Source organism: Archocentrus centrarchus, chromosome 17 (genome assembly GCF_007364275.1).
Source record: "Archocentrus centrarchus isolate MPI-CPG fArcCen1 chromosome 17, fArcCen1, whole genome shotgun sequence".
Lineage (NCBI taxonomy): Eukaryota > Metazoa > Chordata > Actinopteri > Cichliformes > Cichlidae > Archocentrus > Archocentrus centrarchus.
Genome location: NC_044362.1, coordinates 25,799,723 through 25,817,524, shown reverse-complemented (window position 1 = coordinate 25,817,524; position 17,802 = coordinate 25,799,723). Strand labels below are relative to the sequence as shown.

General features: G+C 39.6%; 1 protein-coding gene across 2 annotated transcripts in view; it reads left to right on the top strand.

The window, feature by feature from the left end:
* mtcl1 (microtubule crosslinking factor 1) overlaps positions 1-17,802 on the top strand; it is a 79,561-nt gene that overhangs the window by 47,773 nt on the left and 13,986 nt on the right. For both annotated transcript variants that reach the window (XM_030751508.1, XM_030751507.1), the window contains 5 exons: positions 2,278-2,379; positions 4,156-4,380; positions 7,987-8,157; positions 13,299-13,466; positions 17,387-17,659. In XM_030751508.1, the coding sequence (XP_030607368.1) occupies positions 2,278-2,379; positions 4,156-4,380; positions 7,987-8,157; positions 13,299-13,466; positions 17,387-17,659 (939 nt within the window). The remainder of the gene's footprint in view (positions 1-2,277; positions 2,380-4,155; positions 4,381-7,986; positions 8,158-13,298; positions 13,467-17,386; positions 17,660-17,802) is intronic.

The following is a 17,802-nucleotide window of genomic DNA, read 5'->3' as shown; positions in this document are numbered from 1 at the left end:
AAAATATGGAATTATTCTGCTCTTATGCAGTTGTGACATTGTTTGGTGATAAACAGGAATTTACAGTCTGGAGTTGATTTTTGAAGTTGACTCGAGTCAAACACTTGCAGGTATGGGTCAAGTGTGGAGTTAGGCTTTATCGATTTACAAATTTAAAAAAGTTGGCATCTGAAATTGATGAGGAGATGTAATATTTCTTCCGAAATTTGGCTCATTTTAAATGACAGTGGATTAAATTTGAACTGTTCAGAAGGCCTCTAAATCCAGCATGTCTAGTGACGCTCCAGCCACGGTCACTTTTTTGATGAACACAATGTCACTTCATTCACTCACTCTACTTTCACACTAAAACCCACTCCCACACCTACTGATGTTTAATTTATTTATTTTTTTTCTCCTTTGGTTTCACATTTTCTTCTTTCTTTGGCCCATGTGTGATTGATTTACTCCTTTAAAGAAAACTTGATGCTGTGGGATAGAAGTAGATTTTATTACTCTTAAAAGTTAAGAGGAGCTTGCAAACATTTTGCTCATTTATTGCAGCAGATTTGCTGATCCTGTATGCATTTGCAGGTGGGTGGGCAGTTTGTTGCCCTTTTTAAAGAGTGCGAAACAGCAGTTGTGTACAATTGCAGTATATTAGAATGACTTGTTAGGCCTATGTGTGTATTCAGTTTATTAGAGCTGAGTCTGCAAGCAGTGTGCACTGAAATGATGCCCTCTGGCACTGGTTCATCACTACTAGCTTTACTTTTGTGACTCAGCATATTTAATGTATGTAAAAGTACAGCTTACACAGGGGAGTCACAACACACAGACACACACACACACACACACACTAAGAAGATCAAAGACCTGAGAGCTACCGGCACTCATCATTTCAGATCTGGTAGCTCGTTCAGTAACTCGGCTGATTAATGAACCGGCTGTGTAATCGCAGGACACCATGATTCATAATCGCTGCCTCATGCTTGTGCTCATAGAGAAATTGCCGGCTGTTATGTAATGCAGAGTACTGGCAGCGGCGGCGATGTGACACACAACTATTACAGTTACAGTTATAGCACATTCGTGTGGATTTCTTTTTGTCCCCGTGCTTTCCGCTGCAGTACAATCTGTGAGGTGCAGTGAATGAATGGGGAAAGCAGCTTGGATATGGCAGGATTAGCACTGCACTGTTGGCCTGCGTGATTTGAATTTGACATTGGGCTGACAGGGAGGCGATCCAGGGTCAGTACACGCTGAACAGCTCAACTCGCTGTTGGAGAGTACAGTATAGTCCCGGCATAGGATAGAGAACAGAAATCGCATTATAAACTGCTGCAATTTCCAAATTGTCAGAGTCTGCACTTTGGGGTATTTTTAAAGGGAAAGACGGGGATGTCTTATGAAAGAGCTGAAGGCGAGTCATCACATTCAACACCATAAACATGGGCATCTCATTTCCCTAAGAGCATTTTTTTTCTTACTTGTAGTTAAACAAACCTCACAAGTTCCTTTTGCAGTTGGTGTGTAAGATTTTAGCTTTAATTTTTTTTAACTCTACAGTTTTTTCAAGTATTTAATTATTCTAATACACTTTGCCATTTGGCAATGTATGCAAATAAGTTCAAATTTAACAATTAAACATACAACTTCAGAAAACTTGTAATTCAAAAAATATATGAGGATGCTTCATAGTGATACTTGTTATAATTTTTATCCTATTCACCTATAATTTCTCTATTTATATTAGTGCGTTAACAATTTACTCATGCTACTCATGCTTACTCATGATAGAAACCATGCTTCAGCTGTCTGATCAGACTCATGCAGCTGCAGCTCCCTGTCCTCATACACTGCATTTATAAAAAGGCAGTCTGTGCTGTTATACCAAATGTAACTCTTTGGTAATTCAGAAAATTAAATAGTTCAGTGCATGAAATTTGATCAGAGAGCTTTGATGTTGCTAAATAAAGGAACAGTCCAGCCTGAAATGAGCAGCATTAAAGTCTAATCATTTCTTGAGATGCTGCAGAAGAAGCTGTAATGGATTTTTCACTTGTATGAAACTCAGATCTCATTTGAGTTTTTTTTTTTTTTTCCTCATCCTCGTCAGTGAATTTTTTTTGCAATGGATTGAAAAGAACAAATACAATCAAGTAGAATAATCTCGCCCACAAATCCCTCTTTGCCTTTCAATCGTAGCTTCAAGACCAATCATGAGATATCAATATGCGTGTAAACTTATCCAGGGATATGGTTAAGTAATTGTTTGCTGTGCTGTTGTGGGTTCAGCTCCGGGATACGCCTGCTTCTGACATCCAGTTTCGCCTGGATCACGAGCGAAGGATGCGAGCAGCGACGGAGGAACGGGAGGCCGTCACTTCTCTGCCTCAGGTACAGTTATTCAGGCTGAACACCTTTAGACAATGAACATGAGCACAGGAGCAGCGGCATCACACTTCGGTGGGTTTTCTATCTTTGCTGAAGTTTGAGCGGAATTTTAATTAAGTCTCACCATCAGAGAGGAAAGAGATTTTCAGCTTTGATATTCTTATTGAATAAATTGTTTTAGACCAAGACTGACGTGATACAGTGTTTTCATGGTTCTGGTTCTTGGACCCAGGGTTTAGGGTTTCTGTATTTCTGCTCTTAGTTTTATTCATGTTTGAGTTTTATTCCAGTTACTTTTGTAATCATCCTTGTGTTTCTTTTGTTGTCTGTTTGTTTATGTATCTGTTCTTAGTTGTATCCGAGTCTTTTAGATTTTGTTCTAGTCTTGGTTTAGCTGAGTTTAGTTCCTTGAGCTGTTTTTTTCCTTGTATATTGGTTTATTGTTTGTTTAACAAGTGTTCCCCTGCTCAGTGTTAGTTTCCTGCTTTTGTGTTTAGTCACTTCCTGTTTTATTTTGTTAGATGTCTCCTGTGTCTTGCTTTTTGTGTCACATTGTCTAGATTGTGTTCAGCTGTGTCTTGTTACCCTCCTGTTTCCTTTTTCCCTGATTAGCCTTCTGTGTATAGTGTATGTCCTGCTGTACTTACTGTGTGTGTCATACTGTGTTCCTGCCAGTTACCTCCCAGTGTGTTCCCTGATTGTTTTTTCCTGGACTCTTCTTGGACTTTATTTCTACTAAGTTATTTTGTTTATGGACTTTTATTAGCTAAGATAAAGGCTTGCTTTTTATTCATTCACGTCTGCCTCCAAAATCTGCATTTGGGTCTTTCTCCCTAATGACAAAAGGGGACCTATTGTGCTTTTCTTTATTTCCTGTCATGTTACAGTGGTGTATTCTTACACTAAATGGGGCAAAAGTTTCATATAAAGAAGTCAGTGTAGGTACAATCCATAAAAATCCATATGAGCCAAAACCTCACATTTTTTTTTCCTACTCTTGGAACTGTATGATGTCAGTGAGGCCATATACCCTTATATGGTCATCTCTGGCAATTGCTTTGACTGTGAGCAAAGCAGCCCCACCCACTACCAGTTGAAATGTTCTGTTTAAGAGGGGCAACCAATCAGAAGCAAATTGGTTTAGGTAGGGGAGAGGAGCTAAAATGGCTTGTTTCAATTAGTGGATGAGCCAGGTATAGCCAGTATAATATATGTAAGTATTATTTTAAGGTGTGAATCATGCACAGCTACTCTAGTAGAGTCCAAAAATCACAGAATTGAGCTAGAAATGAGCGCATTTCAGGCCCATTAAAGCCACTTTGTATTTGCAATGTGCCAACTTGGCTTCACCAAACAGGATTTTTCAAAATCCATTTAGTCAAAATAAAAAAATAAAGACTTTAAACAGTCTCCATGCTGACCTTGAGTGATTTATCTGAAACCGTTATTTTAATACGTTTTTTAAAGCTAAAATGCGCAAAAAAAAAACAAAAAAAAAAGCACTGTTTGCTTTACAAATATGGTTATTTTCTTAGTTATCCCATTTTAAATTTGCAATATCTCAACTTTGGCTTCAACCAACAGTAATGGAAATTTTCAGATTTTTACTAGAATTTTTGAACCAATGAAATAGTTATAAAAATGATTTACTAAATATATAATTTATATATAACTTAATTACTGTGAGCTACCCACAAAAACATCATTAAAATAAGTATATGACATTGACAATATTGAACTAAGCTTGTTATTGATTGTATGAATCACATTTTTCTGCAGCAGGATGATGAGCGTTTACGTCTGGAGGCCCAGCGTGAGGGTCTGGAGCTGCACGGCCTTCAGACTCACGAGGTGCCCTGGGCTCAGGAGAGAGCCATGCTGCAACAAGAGATCCGCCTCTTCAGACGCAACACCATCATCATCTACATGAAGCTCAGGTGGATCCTTATGCACTGGAGGCTCGGACGCAAGGAAGACTCTGGAGACGGCACGGTGCACCCAGAGGTGAGTCAGATGTGTTCACTGTTCACTTAATCTTTGATATATGAAATGATTCTCTTCATTTATGAGTGGTCTTCATTGCACCGGAGTCCAAACACAAGTCATGATGAATCAAAGAAATATTTATTAATAAAATAATAATTAGTGAATGAAAAGGAGTCTGGGAGACACTCCCTTTCATTCACTAATTATTATTTTATTAATAAATAGTGAATGAAAGGGAGTCTGGGAGAGAGTAAAGTTTTGCATCATCCATAAAGATACACAGGTATTCTGTTGCACAAAAGTCAGCATTTTAGGTTCATTCCACTGCTCTCGTCACCCAGTGAGAATTAAAGGTAGCAGTAGGTATACTGAATAATAAATAAAGTTATAGGAAGTTGTAATTCAGTGCAGATATTCTGTCAGATTCTCATAAGTTATGAGCCAAAACCACTTAAAAATTCTGCAGATAAAGTACAAATTAAAGTACATTTTTGTGACTGATGTCTGGTTGTGGTTTGAGTCGATTTTAGGAATGAAATGAGGAAAATGACAGCAAAAGAGTGACTCATCCTGAATCATTTCCAGCTGTGTTCCTCTTACTCATGTGTACATCCCACCTGCAGGACTGATGGTTAATTGGTCGGCTTCTGATTGAGCGACTCCATTAGTTGTTCACCTCGTTGATTCAGCGGTCGATGTTGCACTTCTCCCTGTTATCTTCTCCAGACTCTGGTTGATTAAACTCCTAATTTGTGAGATTCATGTGGGGGTTTTTTGTGTGTGTGTGTGTGTGTTTTTGTTTTGTTTTGTTTTTTTTAGATGATAAGCATTCACTGGATTACTCCAGAGATCCCTGACCACCACAGCCAGCACTAAGAACTCCTTCTGCTTGAATTTTCTCCTGATCCTTTTTAGATATCACTGCTCACACGTATCCACATGTATCCACACGTATCCACACGTCGCGTTTTATCTGTTGATACTGCTGTACCATAATACATGGTAATACGCCTTTCTTTGTGGTGCAAATGTAATCAGTGATATTGACAGACAAATTGAGAACATTTATTTATGACACAGACTTGATGGTTTCCTATCGTGAAGCCTAATTTGTATATACAGATGGTGCAGCAGTGAGTTAACGGCACATTTTTTTCCTGTATGTTTATATTGTCCTTATCATATCTTAAATCTTAAATCTCACTAGAACCTTTTGTCAACTTAACTTCATTTTGAAATCTTTTAATCTCCATTATAGTTTCAAAGAGTTTTACAAATGCAAATCAATGCCTGTCACCTTTAAAAAGATGGTGAAAAAAAAACTGCTGAGCTGATTTTGATTTTTAATCTGCAAAGGCCCACGGCTGTTACACTTTGCAGTGAACACCGTTTATTTTTTTTACACTTTCCATAGTTTTGTGATTGAGCTGGCTTTGTGGCTGGAAGTACTATAGTTTGTTGATGCTAAACATGATTGAGAGGAAACCTGAAACCTTGCTTGAATTCAGGGAATTTTATTTATTCAGGGTTCTATATTCAGAGTATTTTCATTTGCATAATGTCCTGTGTTAGGGCATTTAAAATAAAATCCAATTTAATAAAAGGCCATTCAGATTTACACAGCAAATACAAGATGGGGTAGTTCAGACTCACACTCAGACTCAGCTTTATGGTTGTTTCTCAGATCTCGCTGTAGGTCAAATGTAGGATTATAGTAGTAATATACTATATTATAGTAATAAATAAACGAAAATTTAAATAAGTACAGAAAAATAAATAAGTAATTACATAACTAAACTAGGCTATGTAAAAATAGAATAAGAATACACTAAAAACAGGTATAGCAGCAACAAGTTGTAGTTGTAGTTGTGAACAAGTTTACTTTAATTCATGCAACCTTTACATTGTAGCAAATACAGGATGGAGTAGGTCATCCTTTAATCAGAAGGTCAACCTGCAGACCAGAGAAGCCGGGGATTGAATCTCTGAAGTCTCTTTGAGCAAGATAGTGAACCCTTGATTGTCCTCATGGGTGAATGCAGTTTTCATTGTGAACCGTTAAAAAGTTTAAATAGCAGTTAAGAGCATTTAGTAAGCATTAAATAAGATTTGAGCACATTAATATGGCCTAAACATTTATGAATACAACACCTGAAGAAATCAAATTAGTCTACTTCAGTTGCTGCTTATTGTTTTCTATTCTATCAGAGTGTGAAGAAACGTTTGAAATGTCCCTTTTTTTTTTGAGAATGCTCAGATTGATGCACTCAAAAGACCTGAATGAATGATTTTGCCTGTAGGCTGTTTTCCTAAAAGAGAAAGCATAAAGAGAACTGAGCTCTTCTGACTGACAGGGAAGGCCAAACCTCACTCCTGAACAAGTAACAGTGATGCCACTGCATGATGGGTTTCCGAGAAGGCTGTGATGTGTAACGTCTAAAGCACAAAGCAGCGAGCGCTGTGTCTGCTTCTTTGCTGTATGAAGGCATCATAATTTTTGCCATTTTAAGTGTGTTATAGTCCAGAGTCTCAAATACAGACAGAACTGTAGCTGCTTTCTGCTCTTCCTGCAAACATTCTGTATAATTCACGACTCTGCAGAGCTCAAACATGTGTGGCCTAATGGCATTTCTTTACCCCGCTTCATAAAAATCTGGGCCCAATCAGACATGTTGTGGCGACCCTTTGCAAATAAGAGAGCAGCTGAAAGAGGTTTCCAGTGTGACACTGCTGTATATATCTGGTGGGCTGCCACGTTCTCTAATAACTCTTTCCTTTTGCATTTCTCTCTCCGTAATAAACCACAGCCCTAGGGCCACTAATCAGAATGGGTGTCACTGATTGTTACCAGTGTAATCTGACACTTTAGTTAACCTGACAGTAATGTGTCAGTGTGTATGTGTATGAGTATATCAACACTGGTCTAACCCTACGGACAAATATGGAGTATATTTGTGTGTCTGTTATTAATCTGCAACTTGCTGCTATTTTTTTAGAGGTTTCAGTCAATCATTTGTTTTGCTTCATATCTGTTACGTCAAATTTATTAGAGTTGCAGCTGAGACGTTTTAGAACAGGTTCAATAACATCAGTATCTGCAGTGCTACAGCTCTACCATTTATTAAAACTTTTTTGCTGGAGTTTCGCAAACCTTACTGTCACCTGGTGATAAGGAGACAGAGACTTATTGTAGTTCAAAATTCCCCCATGTGTCTCTTATCCTTAGAGTCCAGAGATTTAAATTTGGGGCTTACGGTTGTGGAGCTTTGACTGACTGAATTTTGGGGATGTTTTTCAGGTGGAAAATTAAGGAATTAAAAGGGTGACGGGGCAGATTATCCAGTTGCAAAAAAAATGAATTTTTGCATAACTTAACTGTGTGTTCATATATTTCAAAATAACCCAAACAGAATATTTCTGTGGTTGTAACCGCTTGCAGGTATAGAAATTGAGCCTGACTTCTTGTTTGTTGGTAAAAGATCGGGTGTGTCTCTGACTTCTGTCTGTTGCATGCTGGGAAAGGCTCAGTGACTGTGAGCCTGAAGCACAATGTGTTGGTAAACTGAAAAAAACTGAGTGCACTAATTCAAACATGGCTTTTCATTGCTGTATCATCTGTTCCAGTTTGAGAAGTTGGAGGGCTTCCCAGAGTTGGGAGTGATCGTGGAGCAGGCTGAGGGGGAGTCAGACCGAGACGACAGACTGTGTTTACCACAAACTCCAGGGGACGTCCCGGACACCGCACCCATCATCCCCCTGCCATCACCTGACCGACACCTGCAACACCAAAGACAGGTACAGCACCATTTAGAGCAGCTTCACTGTGTTTCAGTCATATGCGCACAAATATTTGATCAGCCAATCACACGGCAGCAACTCAGTCCATTTTGTCATGTAGTCAAGACAACCTGCTCTAGAAATCGATGAGTTTCGATTTCTGCTGCAACATTCAGAGGGTGGGGTCAGAATTTGATGTAAAGAATATGAAAGTATGGATCCGTCCCGTCTTGTATCGACTGTTAAGGCTGCTGTTGGTGGTGTAATGACGTGGGGAATATTTTTCAACTGAGCATTGTTTAAACACCACAGCCCACCTGAGGATTGTTGCTGACCGTGTCCATCCCTTTATGACCACAGTGTACCCATCTTCTGATGGCTGCTTCCAGCAGGATAACGCGCTGTGCTGTAAAGCTCAAATTATCTCAGATTGGTTTCTTGAACATCATAAGTATTCAATGATATTAAGTAAAAAAGAATGATGTTAAGCAGGACACAATAAGAAGCATAAAAAATAAAAGCAAAATAAGAAAAATGATGGGGCTGTCTGCACGTTTCCATAATAGGGCTGTACTTTTCTTACCAGCAGTCATGGCTAGTTTGATAAATCGTGCTTTGTTTCTTCTCGCAGGGGGAACATCAGATATGTCGCTTAATAGGGCTAGTCGAGGTGAACAGGGTCTCTCGAATCCGACACTCTCCTGCAAGTTCTCCCATGTTGAGTCCCAGTAATGTTTTAATTTATTGCATTTCCAAATCGTGTAAATAAGGTCGGCTGTTTCTGTCGCACATCTAGGACAAAGATCTGAAATTGAGTCATTAGTTCTGTGGAGTCTTTCTAGTGTAAAATGGGCACTGTCAATAATTTTTAAACAGCAAAAGCTTGTTAATGCTCCCTCACATAACGACTCTCACTCACTACCTTCAAAAGCACAATTTCGGCACCTCTGTTGCACACCGTGCAACAGAGATGCAATAAACCTGGGTAGGATGTCAAGTTTGAGGCATGATAACTATACAATGATTTTATTTAATGAAATAAGGGCTGTTGCTGCAGTTCCTCCGCTATTTGTTTCAGGCTACATCCTCCATAGTTCAGTTATGATGCATTTTCTTTGTTGGAGCACAGTTTTCTTCCATCTGTTCCATTTATGTAATTTTTTTCAGGATTTTTTTTTTTAATAAGTGTCTGTATAGTTGATGGGCACATCATTTCCTTTTCATGCTGTCTTCCTGTCAATATGATTTGTCGATGTAGGTTGTGGCAGCAGTTACACTGTGAGGTAGTCATCCTAAATTCCTGATACTGTGTGAAATTTGACCCTTGGTTGGAAGACCGTTACAGCGGCCCACTTTGAAAACGTATTTGGAAATTTGACCAACAATATCACCATAGTTCATTTAGTCAGATCATCTTTCATCCTGGGGCAACCCAAAGTCGCACCGGACTTAACAGCAGTGTTATGTTGGTTACCAAAGTTCACTTTTATTGTCTTTACACGTCACAGGATTTCCAATTTGATCATGTTAAAGCCAGTAAAATGTTACAAAGACTTCAGGTACAGTCAAAAGAAAATTTACTTTATTTGCAAAAGAAAATAATGTTGTTATCTATGTAAATTTATAAATTGAGGGAGTTTGGACATTCACCACAAAAAGTTACACCCTTTTTTCTTTTTCGTTGTGTGCAAATGAGTATTTGGCAAAGAGTCACTGGAGCTGTTTGGCACAGTGTGCAGATGGGAATTTTGACCCACATAACTGGTTAGAGACAGTAATTATTTTGAGTCCACCCAGTTTTATGCTTCTCATTAATGCAAAAATCAGCAAAGGAGACAAAAGAAGTGTTTTTTTTTTAGTTTCCATCTAGATGGTACATGTGTTGAACTATGCTTTCAGCTGACCCCTCCATTAAAGGAAAGAAAGTAGCTAGATATTTTGGGTGGGATGCATTATTAAGCAGCCTTAAGTGCTATACTTTGTCTTGTTTTGATTTTTCCCCAACATCTTAAAAATGGTTGGTACAGTGATCTGACATTGGAGCTGCAGTGTGTGAGCAGTTTTCCACTTTGAACAAGCGTGCCCAGTGGGCTAATGTGAGGGCAGAAATGCAGACTTGCCATAGTAAGCATTTGCACACATTGCTACTGCAGCAGAGCAGAGCAAGCACACGATAAGTCCTGCAGCCAGAGCGAGCGAGATAATAGTATTTTAAGCTGTGAAAAGGTCATTCAAAGTTTTCACTGACGACTGACGAAGAATGTAGGCAGAAGTCAGATTGGTGATGGAGAAATCCTGATTCATTCTTCCAGGAACTGCAAATGGCTGATATGTTTGAAGTGCTTAAGTATATATGAACAGCCTAAGATATTCTTCTGCAGTGGTTGTGAACTTTCGTCACATTTGGGGTAGGGAGCTCTCCTTGTTGCATTAGACTAAGCAGTATGTGAAAGTGGTGTTATTCTAGCAGATGAATGCAGACCTCTCACAGCTGACTTCACAGCACTCGGATATTGACGTCACTGGCTTGGCAACGGAGTTTGAACCAGATTGTGGGGTTTTTTTGCTAAAACATGGGTGGGATCCACCATTTACTTCAGTTTCCTCACAAATTAGAAGTCATTCATCTAAGGTTTTAATATACTTTAGTGGTTTCTGGAAGCTTTTTTTTTTAATGCCTGCTCCTGTGTTTATCTATTTACACCACAGACTGTATATAAAAGATGGAATCCAACACTGGCTTGTGAAGTAGAATAAAAGCCAATGAAAGCGAGCCATTCCATCTCTTATAATTTGGCTGCAGTTCAGCTTTTATTTTATTTTATTTTATTTTGCAGTATGGGTAATGTATCCAAATTTGAATTTAAAAAAAAAAAAAAAAAACTTATATCCTTTGATTTTTCTTACAGGATTTTTCCCATAAAATGGTAGAACTGTGCCAATGTATGCTGATTGGTCTATTAAAGATTTATAACAGGACACGCTAATTTGATAGCACCAGCTTAGAAACAATAAATAGGCATTAAAAATGTTAAATAAGAACAGAAACACATATGCGTATAAGAAGCAGCTGCTTGCGGTGGTTAAAGGTAGATGCTGTAGTGGCTCAGTGTGCTGCAATGTTGCTCATAGTTACAGAAAGGTTAAAAAAAAAAATGTCTTTTTTTTTTAACTATAGCTTCATAGGAGTCATTCTGGACTTTCTCATGAAGTCCAGCGAGGGGGAGCTGTTGACTGTAGTTCACTGGGAAAGTGTTATGGCCTTGCTATTTTATTTTTGTTTGTTTGTTTTTATCCATAATTGACCATATCTGGAAGAGAGGGTGAAGTGTTAAGTTATTAGCTACTTGGCTTTAGGTTCTTACTATTTCTATTAAAGTCACATTTAGTGTGTTTTATAGTAACTTCTGAATGAAGGTGATTGCGCATAGTTGTAATTATGGAAAAATGAGACCTGTGAAACCTTGATTATTTGTTCTATTGAGGAGGCCCAAGAGCACAACAGGAGGCAGGCTGTAAAAGCAGAAAGCGAGTTTTACTTCAATAATACAGCTTCAAGGTTACAAAAGCCAGGCAAACAGGGAACACAGGGAGGAGCGGGCCAAGGCAGGAGGAGTATGAGGAAAGGTTAAGAAAACAAGCAAGAAGTACATAAAAACAGAATGCTGTAAAGGTGAGCCACAAAGGCAGTTGGTAGCTGTACTGAGGGCAGGTGGGAGTGGCTGGTCTGAAGAGGCATAAGAGTAAGTCATGAGAAAACAAAAACAGGCTGAATAAATTTGCATTTGAAGAATGACCGTGAGGCCTGCCAGATACTATCGCTTGTGGTGCCAGTGATATAAATAGTCAAATGGTCCCTTTTTTGTTAAATGACGTGCAGTAGTGGCATTTAAATGCACAGGGAGTGAAAAGAGGGGAGTAAAAAAATGAATGTTCAGTGCATCGTGGGAAGTCCCCCATCAGCCTGAGCCTATAGCAGCATAACTAAAAGATCATTCAGGGTCATCTGATCCAGCCCGGGCTATGAATTTTATCAAAAAGGAAGCTTTTAAGTCTAATCTTAAAAGTAGAAAAGGGGTGTCTGTTTTCTTGGGAGCTGGGTCCTGAAAGCTGAAGGCTCTGCCTCACATTCTGCTTTTAGAAACTCCAGGAACCGCAAGTAAGCCTGCAGTCTGAGAGCGAAGCGCTCCGGTAGGATAATATGATATTATGAGGTCTTTAGAATGTGACGGGGGCTAATCCTTCAAGATTTCAAGTTCAGTTCTGGAGCTAATATGGGAGAAACATCTCAGGTTCTCATCTCAGGTTATTCATCAGGTGCTCCACTCCACAGACGGGTTGTTCATTAAATGTGAACGTCTTCAGAAAGGGGAATTTTTTTTTTTTTTTAATTATTTTTGTCTGCCTTCAAAAAAACAAAGAAACCTCAAACAATAATAATTTAACCAAGTTGCACTTGTGCCTTGGAAATAATTATGCTAGTTTGCTAGTTTCCTCTGGCCTTTTGATACCTGAGCTTATATCCTGTTCTCAGAGCCGGTGGCGCTGTAGTGACACCTCAAGGTGATCGCAGACTTTTTGTGATTCACTGCCTCCTACCAAGACCTGAAGCCTTGCCACAGCAGAACCACCAGAGGCGAACAATTCTGCAAACACCTCTCTGAGCAGACACCTCAGGAAAGCAGTGCTGTTCTTTTCTCTGTGCTCGACTGGATGCTGCCGCTCATGTAGCCGTAAGCCTTATGAATCCAAATCCAGATCCGGGATGATGAAAGTTTTTTGTTGCAGCTGTAATTAGTGCATGGCTCAGAAGTTCCAAACGAACTTTTAATTCTTTTTTTTTTAATTCTCACCCATCTCTCAGTTCTTTCCTGGAAGAGGTGAAGAAAGGGACAAGGATAAAAAAAAAAAAAAACTGAGCAGGAGACAAGAAGAAAAGTCAGATTGATTTATAAAACACTCACAAAGCAGGTTCATCCCAAAGTGGTTCAAAGTGAAAAAAGGACACGGGCGGATAAAAAAAACCAAGAGATTTTCAAGATAAGGAGCAAACTCACTGTGCACACACACACACACACACACGTACCCGAGCGTGCTGGTTCACAATCTGCTAAATGTGTGTTTCTGATGGTTGTTTTGTCTGAATCCTGTGTGTGCAGTTTGGTGAGAACCGCCGAGTGCTGCAGGTCGTGCGGACGCTGCTGGAGGATTTTCGAGAAGAGCTGCAGGAGGAAGAGGTGCGACGATGCCAACTGCAGCAATCCTACGCCAATGACAAAGCCGCCTGGGAGGTCAAGTGGGCAGAGATGAAGTGCCAGGTTGCACAGGTACAGATGGCGTCTCAGCGCCAACCTTTAAAGGGACAGAACACAATCTGGCTTTTAAAAAAAAAATCACTAGTGGCGCTTTTAGTAAGCAGCAGGATGACAGTAAACATGTTGCCTGTTGCATGGGTGAAATCCCACTCAGGGCAAACCTTTTTTTTTTTTGCCTGCAAGCTTAGTGCTCCTCTTAGGCCAGTTTTTCATTCTGAAAGTCCAGCAATGAAATGAGTAATAGCCCTACATAGTGTCTTAAACCGTATCACAGCTGACAAACAAATGAACAGAGTTCAATTTATAATCTCCCCTCAGTGATTAAATTAAAAAAAAGAACAGCATCCAAGGAAATAATGATGAATCACATGCTTGGCACCGCACAATGGATATATTCTGTCTTTGTGCAAACTAATTAATTCAGCTTTGAACCTAATTGTTCAGTGTGCCTCTGAGCATTTCTTACTGAACTGAAAACAGCTGTTGAAGCGCTCGTTCATATTGCTAATGAGGTGCGAGTACTTCCGTACTTTGGAAGCATGCTATCATCATCTAAAATGACATGGCTGTGTGTAAGCTGATTCCGAATGATATCTGCCTTTGGATTCATTGTTATAATTTCTTGCAAACGTCAAGACGAAGGCTTCGAAATTTTTTATCTCACAATAATAACGAATCCTTCCAAAATTTCCTGGGTCCAGATCGACTCCAAAAGTTAATCACTTCAGAGTTGGGCCAAGCACCATCGTTGATAACTGTCTTTACGTAAATCTGTCTGTTAGGAGGATTACTAAAAAACTTTATTGGAGGTGGTTATTAGTGTTTTATTTTTTTAAAAAGCGTGTCAAATTCACTGTTCAGTGTTGCAATAATTTTACCAGCTTTACCACTTATTTGCAACATTAAACAGCTAATGAGCCACATATTTCCCTCATGAGCTGGTGGAGAGCAAAGGTAAAAGAGTGAGTACCAGACTATGTGGACAAAAATATGCATGAAAATGGTGCTCCAAATCTGCTGCATGTGCATATGAGGAACTATGTGTTAACCTAAATGGTGATTATACTGGGGGAAAACATTTAAGCCAGTTCAGGCGGGCAACGTGAGCCGCTGTAAAGATAATTAAACTTGCCTTTTGGGTTTGTGTTTGAATTTCACAGGAGACAAAATAAATACCAGCTTTGTACTGAGAAGCAGCACAATTTTTGGGGACAGATAAAGCAGTCTGGGAGTGTTTGCTGAGTGTGTTTTGCAGGCATTGCTATGGGAGCCACGTTGTCCCCGTGCAGAAACTCAAAACTTTCTTTCTGAGTATGTCCTCTTTGACCACTTTGCTGAGAGGTAAAAATTTGAAACCCTCTGTGTTAGGAGAAGTGTGCCTCTTCTCAGCCCGATCTGATAAAAAAGAAACTGCAGCTTTGGGAACCAATTAAGAGGCTCGAGTCATAGAAGGAAGATTATCTTTTTAACTCTTGTGCTTTTAATCTGCAAAGCTCTTACATGGTTCAATCCTTCCACAGAGGAGAGGTCACTGAAGGCCACAGTGGGAACTAATGTACTTAGTTTGCTCTGATAACACTCCGTTGAGTTCTTTACTTGCTTCAGTTAGTAGGATTTTAGAAATATACTTCTTATTCAGGATTATTATACGGCCCAGTAGACCAGAGTAGAATTGAAAATTGCTCTCACCTGTGGACATAACTAGTGATTATGTTATTGCTTACGCTGCCTCGTGTTTCATGCTCTGGTCTGGCCTCCTGCTCACCCATACAGAACTCTCTGTATTAACAATAACGCAAAGCCTGACTTTCAGCATTCACTCAGGAGCGCTTACCACACTCATCATCCTCCGCAGTGTCAAATTAAACAATTAAACCAGATCAAAAGTCCACAAGGCAAAAATTTGTGAATGAAAGAAAGAAAGCTGCTGTTTGAGGACAGCACACAGCTCTCCTGCTGCAGCCTCTGGTTTGTACCATTATGCTTTGGGATGAAAGCCTGTCTGAAGATTACAAAGCTCCGCTCTGCAGAAAGAGAAGCTTCCAAAGTAGCTTCCCTCTCGTTGTTCTGCAGCTTTGAAGAATCTGCAGAATGTCTGAATCCCTCATTCATCCTCCCCCTCCCCGCTGTTGTGTGGTTAGAAATATGAATTCAGGTTTTAACTGTCTCTGTCTGCTGCAGAACAACCCCTTCATGATTCTCTCTCATCATTTCACTGCGTATAGCAGAAATTTAGGAGTTGCTAGTTTGGATTGGTTTTACGTTGAGGCTGAGCAGTGAGGCAATAGTTCGCTGCACCTCACAGCAAGAAGTTTCTGGTTCAAATCCCGGTGTGGAGTTTCTCTAGGTATTCCAGCTTCCTTCCTTCTTTCCTTTACTGTTTAGTTTAGTTTCCTTTAGTTTGGTTGTCTGTGTATCTGTGTGTTAGCCCTATGGCAGACGGTCTCGCTCCATGATAGATGAGATGGGCTCTTTTAAATGGTTGAAATCTCTTTTTCTCTAATTAAATGAGACGATCGCTGTCGCTCCCATGTCTGTGCAGTAAATGTATACAATAAATAGTTAAAAAGCTCGACCAGTCCTGGCGCAGGAGCCGTGTTGCTTTGCTGTCTTCATTGGGTGAATGAGCAGCGAGGCTTTAGAGAGGGACTGAGAGCAGCAGTGCGCAGTGTGAGAAAACTAAAGGACCTTCTGTTGCTTCTAATTTTCTCTCTGAGTGATCATTTTATTTAACTTTTGTGACTGCTGACTTTCACCCCCCCCCATTTGTCAGCACTTTTGATAATAGGTTGTTGATTATTGCCGAAGGCCTAGTAAACAGACAGAACATATATGAAGTCACGAGGTCTTCATCAGTTTAACAAAACAGGTGCTGCATTTTGATACATATTTTAGACGCTACTAGATGATTCCAGGGGGCTCTGAAAATGTGATTGCATGATTGTTTGTTTCCAAATGTCACGTGGGAAGGTGTGGTAAAGATTTCTGAATTTGTTTTTTTTTATGAAGTTAAAATGCCATGAGCTCTCAGGACTACCACACGTTACCCAAGTTTTCAGCTATTGCTGGTAATTAATCATAAATATTTATCATGCAACCCTGAGAATGGTATTGATTCTCTTAGATATGATTCTCTTAAACCATCCTCTTAAAGGTTTTTATTGACTACTCTTTTATTTGAGACTATATTTCATATGCATTCTGTACAATCTTTTTTCCAAGCTCATCTTTGAACCAACAACGTGCCTAAAATCATCTTTTATTTATTGGGATTTGTAAATCTTGGCTCCACAAAATCAAAACTTTGCACTTTGCATACGTTTTCTATGACAAATTGAAGAAAAAAAAGTGTTTATTTGTTCATCCAAAGCTTATGCTGCGTGACGGTGTGATTTTCAGTATTTGCAAAATGACACCGATCAGTCCCAGTGAGCCGTTTAATTGTTGGCTCGTTCACACGTGTCGATCATTTGTAGTGTGAAAACAAGGCTCTGGTTCAGTCAACACCCTGTCACTCATTTCTCTGTTCTGTTTTGAAATTGATTTATTATTTTGTGGTTTGGTAAGTAATCTGTTTGGCTGCATTGCTTTGTGCCTCTCCCTGAACTGGCAGAAATACAGATATAAGATAGAAAGTTTGGATGAAGCTCTCTTTATTGTCTGTAAAATTTTCTTTTTGTAAATTTCGTGCCTTAAATTTAAAGCAGACTTTCACAGAAATTACAGAACAATCACCTGCATTTGTAATAATGAGTGTTTGAGAGTTTTGCCTTCTTATTAATAACATTAAAGCCAAATTAAATATAAATGCTATTAAAATTTTAACCACAAACTCACTTTGCAGAGACACTTGTTTTTCTCTGGTATTTTCACTTTCTCTGTGTTGTGTATTTATCATCTCTTTGCAATACTTGTGTCTGTTCTTTGACCAGCTGGAGGAGGAGGGGCGAGGCAAGGTGCGAGGTGAAGCGCAGGGAGGTGAGGGGGAGCCAGCTGCTGACCCTGAGTGGGCCCTGAAGCAGGAGCGTGAGGAGCATCGTCGTCTGCTGGCCGACAGCCACAGCGCGTCGCTGGACCTCCGCTGGAAGCTGCAGCATGGAGAGAAAAGGTGGAACCGGGAGAGGGCCGAGCTCCTGGAGCACTTTGAGCGGGAGCGGCAGGAGTGGGACAGCAGTATGCGGGAGCTCCACCGCAAGATGGAGAGGGTGAGAGAGGGAAGGGGTACAAACAGACAGAGTAGTAGTAGTACTAGCAGCAGAAAAGGAAAGAAAAAACATATATATATATATATATATATATATATATATATATATATATATATATATATATATATATAGTTGCATTTATC